General features: G+C 43.8%; 1 protein-coding gene across 1 annotated transcript in view; it reads left to right on the forward strand.

Moving 5' to 3' along the window:
* The window catches only part of runx3 (RUNX family transcription factor 3), a 44,214-nt gene extending 26,411 nt beyond the window's left edge, over positions 1-17,803 (forward strand). Inside the window, exons 6-8 of the mRNA XM_041972040.1 lie at positions 6,593-6,739; positions 12,362-12,436; positions 16,562-17,803. Coding sequence (XP_041827974.1) covers positions 6,593-6,739; positions 12,362-12,436; positions 16,562-17,043 — 704 coding nt within the window. The 3' untranslated portion in view covers positions 17,044-17,803. The remainder of the gene's footprint in view (positions 1-6,592; positions 6,740-12,361; positions 12,437-16,561) is intronic.
* Positions 17,804-18,273: the final 470 nt, after the last annotated feature.

The raw sequence follows: 18,273 nt of genomic DNA on the forward strand, positions 1-18,273 counted from the left end.
AAAATGGCCTTTTTTCCAGTCAGAGAAAAATTTCCAGCCCATATTTGCTGACGCCAGTTAGAAAAACAGGACATATTCAAAATGACAAAATTATTAACAGAGGCTTTAGACGTGGCTTTTCATTCACTCTGATGATGCAACAAGAAACATTCTGAGAATCTGAAGAGGAGTTTTCTCAGGCTTTGCTCAGCTTTCTCCCCCCTCTCTGCATCTCCACCTACCCACTCCCCTGTAAACTCATAAGCCAAGCATCTTTCCTGTTTACTTACCTATGAAGGGAAATAAAATGCCCACTCTGTGTATGCTCACTCTTCCTTATTTACACTGACCCATACAGGAGGGGGCCATTACAACCTTTCAGCTGTAATTCAATAAAAGTTCCGATCTGCATTTAGAAAAAATAAATGACCCATGAGTGCAGGAATATTTTTCTCCCCTGCTGCATTATGACAATAAACCATTTTCTGTGTTGGGACCGTGGGTACAGGGGTGGACTGGGGGGCGGATTGTGGGAGGAAGGCACCTGCTGGTTACTGGAAAAGACGCAGTGTACCACCACCCTGCGGTTTGGATATTTATTTCTTCAGGCCTTAATGGTTAGGAACAGCGAGCAAATAATAGGTGTAGCAAGGTCTTTCTTTTGCTTCCAGGAGCAGAGAAGGTTGTAATCCTCAGGGTAAACACAGAGAGCAGCCTTGGCTCTCCAAAACAGACTGGAATCATCACAGAAAAGGAGAGTTCAATCTTGTACCCTTAACACTCCTGTAGAAGTACAATAACAGCACTCAGAGAAAGTACTGAAAGTGAAAATATGTGCATACCCACACAGTGGAAAATTCACACATTTCACACATTGACCCTCCTGGATTAATAATTGTCATTCTGTGGAACTCTTCAGTGCGTGTGTGATTGTGTGTGTGTCTCAAGGGGAAAATGCATGCTTGTTGCACATTATTGTGTGCAGGCTAGTATGCACGGAGGTGTGAACGCGAAGCCGTTTGACACATCTGCTGCCGTTGCATTGATGTTTGTGACAGCAGCAGCTTGCTTTATTTTCTCACAGCTCTGCGACAGAAAGCCCCCCCCCCCCCCCCCCCCCCCCCCCCCCGGCAAGCATCTCACTGCTTAAAGCAACCTGACTACATGCAAACATGAATACACACATACACACACAAACATGCACAACAACCCCATTCACCATTAGAGCTAAAATAACACGCTGAAAGCAGCTTATTGCTTTAATATGATCTGTCACCAGAGCCAAATGGGCCTTCTTTGCTTGACAAGGCCAAAGCAGCAGCAGCAGCAGCAGCAGCAGCAATGGGAAATCTGTAAAGTCTGCACGCAAGCCGCCAAAAGGCCTGAAAAAAGCCCTCCTTATATCACCCCCCCCCAACACATCCCGGCTCCAGTAGACGACTGACACACACACAAAGTACAGAATGGCTACACAAAAGAGGGATGATTGCTCTCAACTTGCTACGGGCCGTGCTGTATTGTTAAAGAATCCGGGTGCACTGGGCCTTATTTTGGCACCTCTTTCACCCCCCCCCCCCAGCCTGCCTCAACCTGCCTTGCTGTAAAGCTGTCCTTGTGCGGCACTGCCTGTGTCTCACTTACACACAAATACACAGACATACTCAGAGCACTTTATCCCCTTATCAGAAAGGAAGGCTGCGCTCTTTGCTCAGTCTCATGTAGCAACTTCCGCTCTGAGCAGCTTGTTTTCAGGCCTGCGAGGGGGATTTTCACACTGCTGATGTCCCCAGAGAGACGTTTATGCATCTGCCTGAGGGCCCAGACAACCCCCCCAGCTGTGGCCATACAGGGTGAACTACAGATAAAAGCATGCCAAGACTTTTGTTGACCTCCTCCAGAAAGCCCAAATAATGTTTCCACAAAAACCACTTGCTGCTTCTTTCAGAGCTGACATGTTTACGATAGAGTCTTCCACTTACACTTTTTTGACATTCGGAGAAATAAATAGTGTGTGCATTCCATCCATGATAATTATATAGTGGTAAAACCTAATGCAGTCATACTGAAAGTGTTGCACGGGTATTATGTAAATTAATTTAAGGCTGTGTAATGTCTGCGTGTGGCTAGCGTCAACTCATTTAGGCCCAGACGAGACAGCCACAATCACCAGCCAAGGGTAAAACCCACATCCCTCAGGGTCATCCTCAAAACAAGAACTTTGATTTGCCCCACTGTAAATACTCAATGGTATGATTGGTAGCCTTGAAAAGCGCAGTGCCAAACACACTGCTGCAGAGATACATTCTGAGCTGGGGCCCTTAATAGAACAAAAAAGGAAGTATAAGAAAAGGTGGCGGAAAGAGGGGTGGGAACGAATATGTGAGGAGTTCAGGTCCGCTAGTGAGGAGGAAGAGGGAGACAGGTGTATAAGACTTTGCTCAACAGATGTTGAAACATCCTTAGTGTCTGTTGAGGGCAAACGGAAGTTTGCTCGCAGGCAAGTACGCCCCACAGCAGCATGTGTTCAACTGTCGCCCTACATCACACTGTCAGGTTTCAAAAGCCAGATAAGAATGCAGTTATTGTGTTTAGAAGCTTTCAACACTTAACTTTCGGTACATCAACACATCCAGTGAGAGCTTTCTAGACCTATAAAGAAGGATAAATGCATTCTTAATTTGCAGAAATATTGAAACAGTTCATTTATGCAACAAGAAAAATTAATGCTAGAAAAAAACATTGATTTTCACTGCCATTTCTAGTCTCTAATTAGACTCAGGAATACTTTACACTTCCCTCACATTTTTGTCTGTAATCATATACCATGCATACCAAAAGACAGTCCAGACATAGTTTTCTGAGTGTGATACACACAATCCACATTAATTCTAGTCTGTTATCAGGGGCCTATCAAGTCCATTTATACGTGGAATACAAATATTTACCCTTCAAATATATTCAGAGTAGACTTGGTTTAGGGCCAAAGCACGTACTGCCCTTTGCCGTTCAGATAGAGTTTCATTTTACCCCTTAAAAAAGCACCCGGCCCTTCACTAAAAAGAGCTTGTGTTTAATGTGTCTCCCTCTGGACGGGAACATATGTTTCTTTATTTCAATGGAGATGGAGTAACAGACGGAAAGAGTGGAGAAGTTGAAAACAGTGGGGGATGAAGGAAGGAAACGGGTCGTATTGGGTGATCATTCAGCTGTGGCATCGTATTTAAGTCCTGGCAGTCACCTCGCTGAGCAAACACTGTCTCTGTGTAGAGCTGATATGGGCTTTGTGAAGGGAAGGCTGGGCAAGTGTCAGTGAATTTTGTTGTTCATGTGGTCTGGTCTACTCTTGGAGCACCATGTACAAGCTCATGAAAAACAAGTTCACACCATTTACACCTCACCTACCTCTGTGCACTTCAAAGCACAGGCTTAAAAGAGCAAAGCAACATGTCAAGTTATTCTGCAGAGATCATAAAACACTGCGAGGAAATAAAGACACACACACATATATACACACACAAAACAAAGTAGGGCTGGGAATGGCACACCCATTTCTTCAAAATGCAGCCATCGTCTTTCAATACATCGTTAATACCAGACATTTTATATCAAGCTTTTTATTTATTCTTCAGACTTCCATAATGCTTTCAGATGATGTGACTACTACCCTGAGAGGAGGTTAGTAAATCCACAACCTTTAGCATTCATTTTCAAGTCTGGATGCATATTGAGCGCTTCTGTTTAGGCCTCATGTGTGCATTGGCTCCCATCTCCCAGCTCTATCTTGTGGTTATGATATCATAGAGAGAAAACAAGGGCATTCTCTCCTAAGTGCACCCTGACACATTAAATATTCATCTGACCACAGAAACCCCTCTGAAATGGGGCTGGTGTGGAACACCAGCACCCCTCTGGCCGTCAGCCCTGCAGAGTAGAAGTCAAATGTTGGCGGTCGAATCCAAAACACTGTGGTTGCAGCCAGGGTCAGCTGGCCAAAGAGAGTGTGTATTAACGAAAGGTTTAACTCAAGAATACAGGCCGAGCATCCGGATGATTTAGGTAGTTTCAACTTTTCAGCAGGGAATAATGCTGTTTTCTTTCTACAAGGGTACAAGAGTAATTGTGCAGCAGAGAAATAAACAAGGAAGCATGAGTAATCTGAAACAGCATATAAATTTGACTCAATACTTACTCAATAGGGCCCCAAAATACGTAAACAGCTGCAGTTACAAATCTAAGTCTGTTTGAAATGTGACAAAAAGCATGTTTAATCTGCAAACTTTATCAACGAAACAAAGACCAAAAAGGGGAGGAAAACAGTGAAGAAGAGGAAAGAGAAAGTTTCAAGCAGCCTTCCAGTTGATTAGTGGTGTTAACAGCAACTGTGGGCTCCAGGCCTTGTTCTAATGATGCTCCTACTCCCCGCTCAAAAAGAAAGAAAGAAAATAAAAAAAAGTCACCCTCTTGCAACCCACTAAACCCCCCACTGGAAGCTGTGAACAATGTGTTGCAATATGCAGCTGGAACTGGGCCACAGGATCTGCAAATCAAGTGTGTACGTGTGTGTTTGTGGGCAGCAGAATGATCACTTTCATCCCTAAAGAGCCAGCCAATTCATCTTAGACCACCATTGGCCACAGAAAAACTGACCAATTATAATTTTTTTCCCAATGCTGTCTGTCTTTTTTTCCAACCAGTGAGCAGTGGGATGTATCATTTCCCTGACCTCAGCCGTTTGAGGTGGTGTAAATCTCTTAATAACTACACAAGGACACATATAGGGGCTATATTTGGAGGGGCTGCTACTCCTGGCCGGCCCTGCTCTGGCCTGAAACAGACAGTAGCCACAGTGTCTATGTGGGTGTTTGGAGCCTGGTGCAGGCGCTGTTGGAGTGTGTGTGTGAGAGACGGAGAACGCTGGCCTCCATTCCTTCCATCACGGTTTAAAGACAAGTCAGGCTGAATAAAAGAGATATTACAGAGTGTGCAAGGAGGTGTTACACCGCCCAGGATACGTTCCTGAGTAATGGCACAGAGCAAACTGGTCAATTCACGCAGTCATACTCACAGACTGTCCCTTACGTTGGCATCCTAATTTTTAGGAAAACAAACAACTTCAGGGTAGCAACAAAAGTGCTGTCTCTGCTCAGACAGATTAGTCATGACTGAGTCTCTCTTCTCACACATGTACAGTTCAAGGTTACGGTTGATCCTGATGTATTCTGTGCTACTCAGCAATGATTCTGGACAGTGTACCGTTTAACCTTTAAGTGTGTTTGGGGGTGTCAAAGTTTGATATTTCTATATAGTTCATAAAGAGAAAATGGAGGGGAGGCAGTGGGCACAAATAAATGGACAGAGCGGTAAACGAGAGGAAACTTTACCCATGGGTCAGCCTCAAAGGAAAGATATATTGCCCATGGGTCAGTGGAGAGAAAGGACGGGCAAAATCCATATTGGTCCGTCTGTCTTGCCCCCTTTATATAGTGATAAAATATTCAAATCCAGCCATTACTTCACATTAGGCTACTCTGTAGAGATGCCAGGGAGAAAACCACAGAATGTATACATGCGGGTTCACACACACAGTTTTGGTGCATTGATAGTTGCATTAAAATCTCTTCCTCCCATTAGAGGCATCCGGACTCACGTCTGACATTTAAGGTGTGTTCACATGTAAAGTACACATGTGTATTTGTACATGAGTGTGTCTACATAAAAGGCATAATCAGAGATCTTTTTTTTTTCTTACCATTTCCCTGAACGAGACCTCAGAGTGATAGGAGCACTAAGTGTTGGTTAGTATTCTAGATGCAGCAGAAATGCGTCATTTCTCAGAGTTAGAGTCACCTCCTTCACACAAACACACACAAGCGCACACAGACACACACATACAACTTTTCTTTGTCTGTTTTTTCTCCATTATGTTCAACAGTGATGACTATAAAGTCTGGTAGCTTTGCTTGGGTGTTTCTCTCTGACTAACTGCTGTGTCAGTCAGACCAAATTTATGTGTGCAGGGGTGTGTGTGAGAGAGGGGTGGTTGTTGGGGACAGATAGACTCACTATTTCTTGTTCTTTTTTTGGGGGGGGGGGGGGGGGGGGTTCCCATGCGAGGCAACAAGATAAAGATCACTTAACCTCATCACTTCACAGAGAGGCCCAAATGCAGTTATTCACACTTTATTAGACTTCAGGATCAGGGAAAAACAACATTTTTCAAGCAATTATTTTCATCCACTTACGCTATCGTTATCTGTGGGTGACGTGGCAGCAGGTGCAGCTTGGGCAACATTTAGTGTCTAGCCCATGTATTTCAAGGTCTGCTGACATTCTAATAATATTTTTGTGTTTGGAAGCTGAAAACATGGTGACAGGGGTCATCTTTTTATATAAGTTTATCTGGTGTATGTGGGTGTGAGTTAAAATGCAGGCTAATGATGGTCTTTCCAGTCCAAGTGAAGTTTTTTTCATTAATTACAGTTTACACAGTCAAAAAAAAAAAAAAAAAAAATTACAGGACTTTTCTGAAAATAGAAAACAGCCTTGTGTACCATTGCAGGTAGGAGATAAAATTAGCATGTCCTTGACCTCTCCTTATATTTTGCTCTTTTAGGGCACAGAGTGAAGCTAGAAGACCCTCAGAAGATGCAGTTCTCCGACAGGCTGTCAGAGATTGAGCGCTACCAGCGGACTATGCGGATAGGCCCAGTGAACAATAATCCACGCCCCATTCACCAACCTCATCTCAGCACCACACAAGGTGAGGACCACATCCAAAATCACAAAACCGTGAAATCGGCTCTCTTTAACTGCCATTCCTCTGAGGTAAATAGCTCCTCTTTTAAGACAAACATATTTGGTTTTATTTGGCCAGAGGGTAAGTAATCTGTACAGCAAATTTGTTAGCACATGCAGTTCACTCTGCTGCTTTAAGCAAAGCCAAGTGCCCCTAATGTGTGCTTTCTCCACGAGGGCTCTGAGGGGTGCTATATGTGTTGGCTCTGTGAGGGGAAGCTCGTGTCGGCTCTGTCCCCGGATAGCCTGCGTTGGTGGGTCTGAGCCCCACAGCTTTAAGAGCAGAATCTGCAGCCAGGTGGCATTGTGAGTGCTGCCAGCCGTATTTGGCCAGGATGCTGAAGCTGGCCTCTGTGCACCACACATTACAGCCTCAGGAATGTAACAGCCGTCCGCTACCTTGGCAATCACGTCACTCTCAGACTGGTCGAATGTGCGGAGGTGGTAGAAGGGGAGAAAGGGGTTGTGACTTAGACTGAGGTGGTGCGATGGAAGGGAGGGGGTTGCTTCAACACGTGTGTATGTGTGTGCTGGGGACAGCTGCGTGGGTGACTGCTGGGCTGAGGATGAGTCTTCACTTGTCATGTGTCAGAGTGTCTAACAGGATATCTTGAAGCATCCACAGTGAAGACGCACCCACACACTCCCCTTCCACCCACTCTCCAGTTCTCATGATGGCTAATGAAGCTCATTAGCTTTGTATCAGCGTGTTGCTGTGTACAGGAGGACTTATTTGGGAGAGCTGAGCCGTGCGTGGGTCCAACCCTATCAGACTGTATCACAGCCATACAGTGTTTGGCCTTGTGCTTAGCTTAGCCAGCGCTGAGTCACCAGTATGGCCATATCTAACAGCTGACTGCAGGGAACACAGGGTCTTTTACCCTACTCCCCCATGTCCTTACTTTCTGTTGATATTGATTTTGCACCCTCGTACAGCCTGTACCAAACTGAAAGCATGTCAGCCATTTTAGAAACACTAACTATCAGTAATACTGAAAATAAACAGCGCGGAGCTTCAACACAATACCGCCACTGTGATGATAATTTTCTGATGGCTCAGAGGCTGGCGGGAGCTCTGGACCTTGTCTGCCAATAAAAAGCCCCCTGCAGCTAAGCTTATACTGGGGGCTTTGAGTTTCTGAGGCTTGCCTTGAATTTGGGGTGTGTGTGTGGAAGGAGGGGGTGCACTCTGATCGGCAGGGAGAGGTGTACAGACATGGTCCAGACAGCTCTGCTCTTTTCTGCCTCGTACAGGATTAAGGCAGGAATTAGAGCATCATAGGCTTGCGAGGCTTCAAAGAGATGCAATGTTGCAACACACACATGTATGGAGCATAAATGGAGAGCCGACATAACACGTTAACATCAGATGGAAGTGTCAGAGACATTAAAGGCCTTGAGCTTCACGTTACAGCTGCCAGTGACTGCAGGCTGTCTATAAGAAGTGTGTGTGAGAGACAGAGGAGGGAAGGACTGTATAAACCACACACCTTAATCTGTGGTATTACCATCATGACGGCTTACCGCAGGGCAAGAGTAGTAAAATAATTAAATAACAGAGCACAGGGCCCTTCTCCCTCCCACTTTTAGTCTATCTGTTGGAGCGTCTGAGCAGCAGCCTGTATGTGTCGGATTCATGCACAGACAACAAGAGCGTAGTATTAGAAGAAAAGCTCAAACAAAAATAGACTTATTGTAATAAACCCCATTCAAAGACACAAGGAAGTGTTTACATATCAACAGCACACACGTCTGTCTGCTTTTCAAAGTTCTGCCAGACGCTGTTGTACTTCAGAGATACTTTAAATCCGGGGACCTGTTTGTTTGAGCATTGCCTGGTGATAGATCGCCCATCAACACATTATAATTAAATGGATTCCCGTCTTGCTGTTACAAAAGATGTTTTCCATTATCTTAGGCTGGAACTTTGAATTCTCCCCCTGAGAACAGCTTAAAAATATATATATATAGTGTCACCTCCTCCTAAAGCCTCCTTGCTTCATTTTGCTGTCTGAACCATGAAATACTGTCTCAGCCTTGTTGTCAACAGGACACGTCTCCAGACATCGGCTTGACGCTGAATTCTTAAATCTCTCACTCTCACATACACACACAAGATTGCACCATAGGCACATTGAAAACAAATAAGCACACGCACATGCAGATGTGTGCTAGTGTTGCAGGTTTTCTGCTAGCGCCCCAGACAGACAGGGTAATTAAGAGCTCATTACAGAGCATGCAGTGACAGGAATCCTGCACGCTGGCAGACTCTACATTCGCTGCTTGTTTTTGTTCTTCGGTGGCCACAGGTAAGCCTGCTAGACATGTGGAGTGATTCTCAGCCAGGGTGGAGGGGAGTGTGTGTGTTTGAAAATGCGTGGTTCACCTAGCTCAATCAAGCAAATCTGACACTCAGACAATCAAGTACTAAATTGTTATTCTGGTTTTCAAAACCTCAAGTGAGATACATGTGTTTACTATGTGTATCTGTGGGTGGCAGATTTTTTTTTCCCTCTGATACAGATTGTACTTCATCATTTAACTTCTAACTTTGACAGCTTTTAGAGTGTATACACAAGAATTTCCAGTCTTAAGGAGAGTAAGAGCCTGGTAGAAGAGATAATTTATGTCAAAGTAAAAAGTGGAAAACAGATTCCAGTTGTACCTTAATCCAACTTAACACTTACAAAATTCAATGAGCTCCTGGCACGGCCTCTAACGCAATGACAGCAAGAAAGAAGCTCTTTTAACTAAATGTGTTTAACAGTGAAGGAGGGGGAAAAAAAGAAATATAGTACCAATTTAATCATCCAAAAAGAAAGTCTTGGCACTTCTAGGTGATATCATTTGACGTTATTTATTCCAACACCTGTGTGTTCCCCTCTGATGCTTACATCATAAATCTGATCAGATACTGACAAAATGTTCCACCATCGAAAGTTCGTTGCTTTGATTAAACTGTGTATGCATGTGTGTCTTTGCGTGTCAGGATCGGTGGGTGATGTTATTAACAACAATATCCGAATCTTGCAGTGTCAATATATCCTGCACTTCATTTTTTCAAACTTTGCTTTGATGTAAAGTAAAAGGAGCTGATTTTTTCCATTTTTAACAGTCTCATTCAGTCTCATTCAGTACGTGCACGTTGTGGCCTTTCAGTTTGAAACAACTTCAGAAAGTCCTAAAGCGGCCGTGCCCCTCCCTCCTCTTCCACAGTGACCACACTGTTTACTCCGCATAAACAAGTTGGCCGGCCCCCCAGGTTTGAGGAGACGCTCTGCTGCTGCTGCAGCTGAGAGGCGCACACTAATTCGTAATTCGCACATCCAGAGTGACATGATCAGCCAATTAGACGCAAGAGTGAGACAGGAAATTAGCACCGTCAGGTAGCAGTGGTGTGGACTTCTGAGAGTAGCCGTCACACCAGTTGGGTTTCATGCTGATTTCTGCCAAACCCAAGCAGGAAGCTGTGAGGAAAATACAAGCAAAAGAAGCAGGAATTTGGACCAGTCTTTTAGACACTCTGTTTTACTTCTTCACTCCCCTATTTACATAATATGTCAATGGCTGCCACAGAGTTTATTTGTTATGGTGCCTGAAAGCTTCACTTGTGGTTAGTCTTATTTTGTGACCATGGGATGAATAATTTAAACTGAAAATGTTTTTGTTCTTCAAAAAAAAAAAAAAAAGAAATCTTTTGAAGCTGCCTCCTTGGTGAAAAACAAGGAAAAAGAGAAGTGTGACCAAGATGTTACTTTACCAGACCCAACTGTTTGTGTAAGTTATAATTTCACATCAGAGTCAGGCTGAGTTTTACATTTCAGCAATTACAGAAACTTCATGTGTGCCATGAACAGTCTCTATTGAGTCTGAGGAGAGGGAAAGGGCGGGCGGACGGTGCTCTCAAAGAGAACATAGGATTTTTCAGCCCATGTGTTTGTTTTTGTTCACGTTATAAGTGAGGGCTCAAAAGACATATCAAATGTCCCACATAGCTGAGCCAAGGCCGTGTTCCTCCCCTCTCTAACACGCTCTCTTTCTCTCTCCCTTCCCTCGCTGGCGTCTTTCTTTCTGTCCTGCTTGCTCTCTCACATTCTCTCCCCGTTGAGACGCCTAAGGCCTAAGCGAAACAGGAAGCCAGCACAAGGACCAGCATTCACTATGTCTCAATGACATGCTTCATTACGGCAAGCGCATTACATGTCTCAGAGGCGTTGCTAGATCCGGAGTCACGAGGATGGACACCATTTTGGCTCAAACATCATCTCAGCCATCCCTTTCATCTGCACATGCACTTCAAAAGCAGGGCACGTTTATTTTTGTCCTTCCCCAAAACTACGCTGGAACCACCCCAAAGCTGCTTATTAGTGATGCCATCACCATTTCTTCCTATTTCCAGTCCCTGCCTTCCCCATTCCTCAGCTCCGCCCAGGGGGCTGGTCGTCTTATTAACAGGGTTAATCTGTGCCTCTGGTATTGATGTTGTCTGCTAGCCAATCAAAATATTTGAAGGAAATGTTTATTTTCTTGAGCGAATCGCACCAGCTGCTTGCAAGCTTTTCTGAATAAGACCATTTATGTGTAAGAATTTGCCATTGTGAGGTGTAGTGTAGGACCTCTCAGTGACTGAGTGCTGATTTGGGCATTTGCAGAGGAAGTGGAGGAGCTCCAGGGGAAGCACAGATCTTACACATGCTGAGCCCAGAGTGGCTGTACTGTAGGTGAACAACCCAGTACAACCCCCATATCTGCTATTTGCATCAGTCTGTGTCCTGATTACCACAACAGAAGGCTGGGAGTTCGATATATTATTGCTTCCCAAAGGACAAAGCCTGAGTCATGATGAGGCTACAAAGCTAATCACAGTAACAAGAGAAAAAACACAAGAAAATGTACCTCTTTAATATATGATAAAAAAATATTTATACGTTTAAAGTTAAACAAAATGTAACACTAATCTAAGACATGCAGACTACATTTCTGTACAACACATGTGCTTGAACTGCCCATGTCCACAGAGCGCCGTGCAGGTTGTCTTGTAGCAAATGCACCATCTCAGACCTTGAGCAAACAGCCAACTGTTTGTGTCAAGCCTGCTGCGGTGTGACCGTTGAGTGTGAAGCAGGGTCCCACGCGTTGGGCCAGCCGGTCCTCGACCCTCCATTGCTTCCTGACAGCTTGGCTGGACAGGCTAGCGAGCATCCTACGCTTCACAGATCTCACCTCTTCCCGTGTCTCGCCTGAAAGGCCCAAAAATACCTCGTATGCACCCATCAAGCATGTTTTTCCAAGCCTGGTCTCACTGTGGTGAGAAAAACCACCCCTCCTCTTCCCAGTCTTCACTGCTCAGTCAGCAGAGGCCAACCTGTGACAGGAACACACATCTCCAAACTGCTAGATGTCAAGACAGTTTTGAGCAGTCTGTCATGAAGAGGTTATTAGGACTACGTTTTAGATCTCTAATGCAAATCCACAGATTTCCTTACAATAAACACATAAACTGCACAACCTATGTATAATTTTAGCTCCTGCTTAAACAAAGTTGCCATATAATGACCATGTTCTTTTCCCTTTGTTTTTTATTTAGCCCTGTGGCAGGAGCAGATGGAAACCCCTGCTCTGAAGACCTGCAAGGTGGAGGAGGACCTCAGACCATGGGCGGGTGAGAATCTACAGTGTCTGCCTTTAAAGTAGTGGGGCTAAATTAAAGAGTTCTCTGTTACTCTACTTTTGGTGACTTGTCTTACCAGATTTAACACCAAATATGTCTATTCTTGTAAATTACAAAATTATTTTTAAGGATTTTTATTTTTTACTGTTATATGATTAGTGTGTGAAGGCCAATTAATCAGCAGCATGAGAGGCGAGTTCACTAGTTAGCAATAAAACTAGTCAGAAGGTATGAATGCCTTCCTCTTCCCTCTCTTTCATTTGTCTCTCAGAGATTTTGCTGTTTGCTGCTGCCATAACAGCCTCCCTCAGTCTCCCATCTGTCCCCTACACAGAAACCACCCAACAGCAGACATGCTGAGTCATCCACTCACACTGTGATGAAGACCCACATTCAGACAGAGAAATACTTTCAAATTAGGCTGAATGGGTTCTTTTTACTTTATCACAACAGAGTGGACCGTTCAATCTAAATATGGCTGTTTTAACACAGAGACAATAGAATTACAAATTTTAGTTTTGTATTATTTATGCAAGGCATTCCTAAAAGTGTGAAAAACTAAAGAGAGGTTATTGTTTGCAGTACCAGTTTAAATAGCCCAAAAATCACCAAATACACACCACATATGTGACTTTATGAGTGGGTGTCACGGCTCTCAGAAAAAGATTTACTTAACAAATAAACATAGTAATCATGTCACCTTGGTTGTTGATGCAGTTTTTTATGTTTTTTTTTCCAATCACAAATTTCCTTCTCCCTTGCTCGTATCGCATGTCACAAGTTGAGAACATGCAAAATCCCCCACGCTCACATGATTAAGTGCTATCATGGATGGGGCTTTGGAGCTGTTGACCATGGTGTCACAGTACGAGGTGATTATCATTTGCATTCGACATGATGCTCTAGCTCCAAAGGCTTGGTGCTTACATAAACACCTGGAAATCATTTGTGTTTGTTTGGGTCTCCTATTCATTGCCATATGCAGTGGTGGCTCTGCCCTGGTGTTATGTTGCCTTGTCATCTTTGCTCTGTTATCAACAGTGGCTGCTCATCCCCATGGCATCCACTCTTCAAACCATCCAAACTAGTTAATAAATAAAGCAGACACACTAAAACCTTTTTCAATAAATCCATGCAGAAGTGATGCAATTTCTCTTTTTTTTGGGGGGGGGGGGGGGGGGGGGGGGGGGGTATGATTAGGAAACAATTTCACTGCAGAGCATTGTGGGCCTTTCCAGATAGCTGCACCAGTCTGGTGTTTTCCTTTTTCCCTTTTCCTTCCCTTCACTTATTTGCCTGAGACACCATTCCCTGGGTCCAGGCCGTCACAGTTTGCATCAAGCTTGAGTAAACATTTCACAGGTGAGCGCCTAGATTTGCATCTTCCCATCGCCAGCCACCACATTCGGACACACATGCATACACACCCATGCACACAATTACAAACACAGATTTGATCGCCTCAAACCTGCCCTTATGTTAACAACCATATCAGTTTCTCCCATAAGCAAATGAGACAAACCTCCTGCTATATCTGGGTTACACGCTTGAGTGTGGACTAGTGGACTTGAGCTAAGTAGGAAGGAGGTTGACCCCACCCTTAGTCTTGCAGGAATTTTTTAAAGCATTGTGCTATGTTTCTGAACTAAAGAAGAAAAGAAGGAGCACTGGAACGCAATGTTCTCTATAAAATCCCTGATGCCCAGCTACTCGCTATATAGAGTGGGAACATCACAGACAGCAGACTGTGCCAGCTAGCCCTCTGGGGTCCATCCCTTCTACTGTCCTTGCAATTTAGTCAACACGTTTCAGATGAGCCTAATGGAGATCATGTGTGGCTTTGAGCTGCTGAAGTTACAGGCAACTACAGTGAGGCTTAGTCAAGAAGACCCTCTTGGCCAAAGATACACCACTGTTACCACAGCCACAGCAAAGCAGCAAAGCCTGTACTTACAGTGGGTGGGGGAGGGTGGGGATGTAGTAAGGTATGCAACATAGTTAAGAGGGAGAAAAAGCAGACTGGTTCTCAATTACAGAACAGTTTGTTTAGCCCTCTCCTCCAGAGGGAGCTACTGTACTTTGTGGAGACTTTTAGGTGGAAACAGACACCTAGTGGCTCTCAGCCAAGAGACTGAGACTGAACAAGCCCATTAAGGTGTTGTGATAAGTGTCCAGTCTAGTTTCCCGTGACAGAGCACAGGGAGTAAATCCCCACCGCAGTTTAGCCAACACATTTCCACTAACTCCAATCAAGAGGAGATCGTCTGCATGGTGGGCTGCAACAGTCAGAGCCCCAATGTCCCCCACGCCACATGCCCCCCACCCCGCCCAGCTCCACCCCGAAACCCTAAATTTAGCACAGGCAGGGAGAGATGAAGGGACGCACACACACACGCAGAGGGAGCAAAGGCTTTCTGGGAGTCCAGTAGGAAATAGTAGGCTGACTCCACTTCACCCGAATCAACAGCAGCTGTAGGCTTGGATTTTCCTTGCGTGAAATCAGATATGGAGCCAGACTGCAGTGCCTGGTAGACTCTGGAAAAAGAAACAACCCCCCCCCCCCCAAAATTCATCACCAACCATATCATCCCAAAAAGAAGAGGAAATTCAGCTGCAGAAGTGTGAATGAGAGTATAGCAGGGGACATGGAAATTGCAAAGGAGCATTTTTCTTTTTTGTTGTTGCTGAAAATGAACAGAGTTCTCCAGACACAAGAGTTTTCAACAACACTGTGGCACGCAAGTTTGGCATTCTCCCCCCTCAGGGCTGTGGCATGCAAGTGCTTGCTTTTTCACAAATACAAGCTCTCTTTTCTCTTCCATCCAAATCCACATTTTACACTTGAAGTCATGTGGACACATCGGACACATGAAAGCCACATGCAGACAAACAAATAGCCATGATCAAGGTGTGTGTGAGTGTATGAATGTCTGTTCAAATGGCAGGTGTAGAATCAGGTATGGAGAACTTTCCCGACTCACTGCAGGCTACAGGGTTGTTTACAACTCCAGAGTATTTTGGCTTGGCTCTTGGCCACCAAATTTTCTTCCAAAATATCTGAGTGTCATGAGTAGAAAGGCTCAGCATGTTAAACTTGCCAGTCACACATCTGCATCATAATCATAAGTTAGGGTTTGTGATGTACGAATAAGATACAAACTCAAAAATCAAGAGGATACATATATAAAAAAGAGGTTTACCAAGCTTAAATTAGTTATTTTCAGAAGAAATGTGGAAGATAACTGTCAGATACAATGATGAACAGGATCATATTTTAAAATCAGTGTAAGATTAGCCAATAATATTCCTCAGTTTAAGTAAGAGAGGAAATATGGTGTTTAAATTAAGAAACTTAGCCGGTGACAGTAGCTGCCTCAAACCTTGGAGAGGCAAACTGCCAAGTCAAACCCTCAAAGCAGTATTTCTATTTCACTTTTGTCAGCTGAATAAATTTGAAAGTTCCAGTTGCTACCTGTGAGATTACACTTCAGTTTACTCTGACAGCTCCTGGACTACAATACACTTCAGTTTAGATACTCAGAAACTCACTTTTTTTTTTTTTTTACTTCCCTTTGTTGTCTTTCAGTCTCCATCTGACTGTGTTTCTCATTGTAATTGTCTGCCTATGTCGCCTAAGTATGATTTATGGTGAGTTGCACAACAGTGCAACGAGCTTTCGGTGTTTATACAAAGCACCCCTCAGCTCTGACAATGCCTCTTTTCATTGCTCAGAGAAAGACAGAAAGCTGTACGTTGATCTCCTTTGAAGGACTAGTAGGATGGCTGTGGCAAGGGGGCCTTTTCATAACTTCAGTTTTGTGCATGAGGCTGTGGGATGATATGCTGTCAGCGCTTGATGACTGTTATTAAGCCAAAAAATGTCTCAGTTCATTACTTTAAGCAAACATTTCCATAGAGTGGTGTATAGCAAGAAATCTGAGCCCAGAAATTGGGGTTTTGGGAGGTTTGCTGTTCTGGAAATGTGGGCAATTTTTTAGAATAATAGAAAATGAGAAATCTCTGAGCCCCTTGTTTCATAACTGCAGTGGCAATTTTCATTCATGGCCAAATGTTAATTGACTCTCTCCAACTTTTGTTTCTTTGTGACTCTAACAGGGACTACAGATCTGTTCCAACAGAGGACCACCTTCCCGTCTCTGTCACCGCTGACTGACCCTCGCTTCTCAGACCCCCGAATGCACTACCCGGGGGCTTTCCCTTACTCTGCCAACACGTCCAGCACGGGCATCAGCGGCCTTAGCATGTCTGCCTCTTCTCGATACCACACCTACCTGCCACCACCATACTCAAACAACCAGTCCCAAAACTTCCAGTCCAACTCTTACCTGTATTATGGCACAGGCTCTGGATCCTATCAGTTCTCCATGGTGGCACCGGGGAACACAGGGGGTGAACGCTCCCCCACCCGCCTGCTGTCCTGCTCGGGGGCCACGGGAGCTGGAGGGACCAACAGCCTGATGAACCCAGGCCTGAACACCCAGAGTGATGGAGTGGAGGCCGACGGCAGCCACAGCAACTCACCAACAGCCATCGGTGCTTCTGGTCGCTTGGATGAGTCCGTCTGGAGGCCATACTGACTGGCAGAGAGCTAGAAAAAAGAGAGATCAGTAGAAAAGAGAGGGGGGGACAAGTGAAGAGAATATTGAACAAAAAAGCTGAACACTGAAAAAAAAAGAAAAAAAGAGAAATGTTGCATGTTTGTTTTTTTTTTTTTTTTATTTCTCTAGGATTCGCTTTAAAGACTTTTTGCTTTTACAAACTTCGAAGACTTTTACGCATTTTTGTCATTTTTGAATGAACTCTGCACTGCGCTGAAACACGTGCTCTGAAAATCCTTTAAAAGCCATAAGAGTTAAGGAGATGTTCAGCGGAGACTGTAAATAGAGGTGAGAAGCCATAGCAGCGCTTCAGGATCATCTGTCTGGTGTAGTGAGGTATGCATCTAAGACAAATGAACAGTACTGAGTAGAAGTATGATCAGTTAGTGCAGTTTATGAAACAGACATTTATCAAATACTGTTCAGACTGATCACTTGGCTGGTGAAGAGGAGAAGTCAGACTGGATGTTTGCTCCATGAGTGACTCTTTGCAAGGCTTGGCTTGACTGCTGTAGCAATCGGTCCTTTTAAGCTTTCATTTCTGTAAAATTTGAATACTGCAATGATGCTGCATCAGCTGTGGAAACATCACCATCTGCATCCAAGACTGTTTCATATTAAAAAAATGCAGTTCCTCATTGTCTAATTTATTATCCAAATGGACACAGTAGCCTTTGATGCTACATTATGCAGTGAATGTCTCAATTAAATTGCTGCATTATTACAAAAAAAAAAAAAAGAAAAAAACAGAAGACAAACATTGTAGCTGTAATGAAATTTCCTCTGCTGTGTCATCAGTCTATCATGTTTCAACAGGATAATGGCAGATATTTTAAGGAATGTACAAGACAAAAACAGGGGTTATTGGTGTTTTTTTTTTTCTTTGTTTGTTTTTTTTTAGGGGCGGTATGTTGGCATCCTGTTGTCTTTACTCTTTGCTTTTTCCTTAATTTCCTATTCAAGCCCTTTTCTAAAGAAGAAAAGTAATAGTTTGGTATTTTTGAACTGGATGACATGGTTTACTTTTGATATTTATTTGAGCCAAATTTTGAGGAAATGTATGCATTTACCCCTGATCCTTAAGCATTTCTCTCTACTTTTTTCTTTTTTTTACATAAATATATTTACAATATATATATGCCATGTTTTATTGTTAAGTATAAATCTGGATTTTGTGTAATATATTGCTACTAAATTATGAAAAACAAA

This window comes from Melanotaenia boesemani, chromosome 20 (genome assembly GCF_017639745.1).
Source record: "Melanotaenia boesemani isolate fMelBoe1 chromosome 20, fMelBoe1.pri, whole genome shotgun sequence".
In the NCBI taxonomy this organism is placed as follows: Eukaryota; Metazoa; Chordata; class Actinopteri; order Atheriniformes; family Melanotaeniidae; genus Melanotaenia; species Melanotaenia boesemani.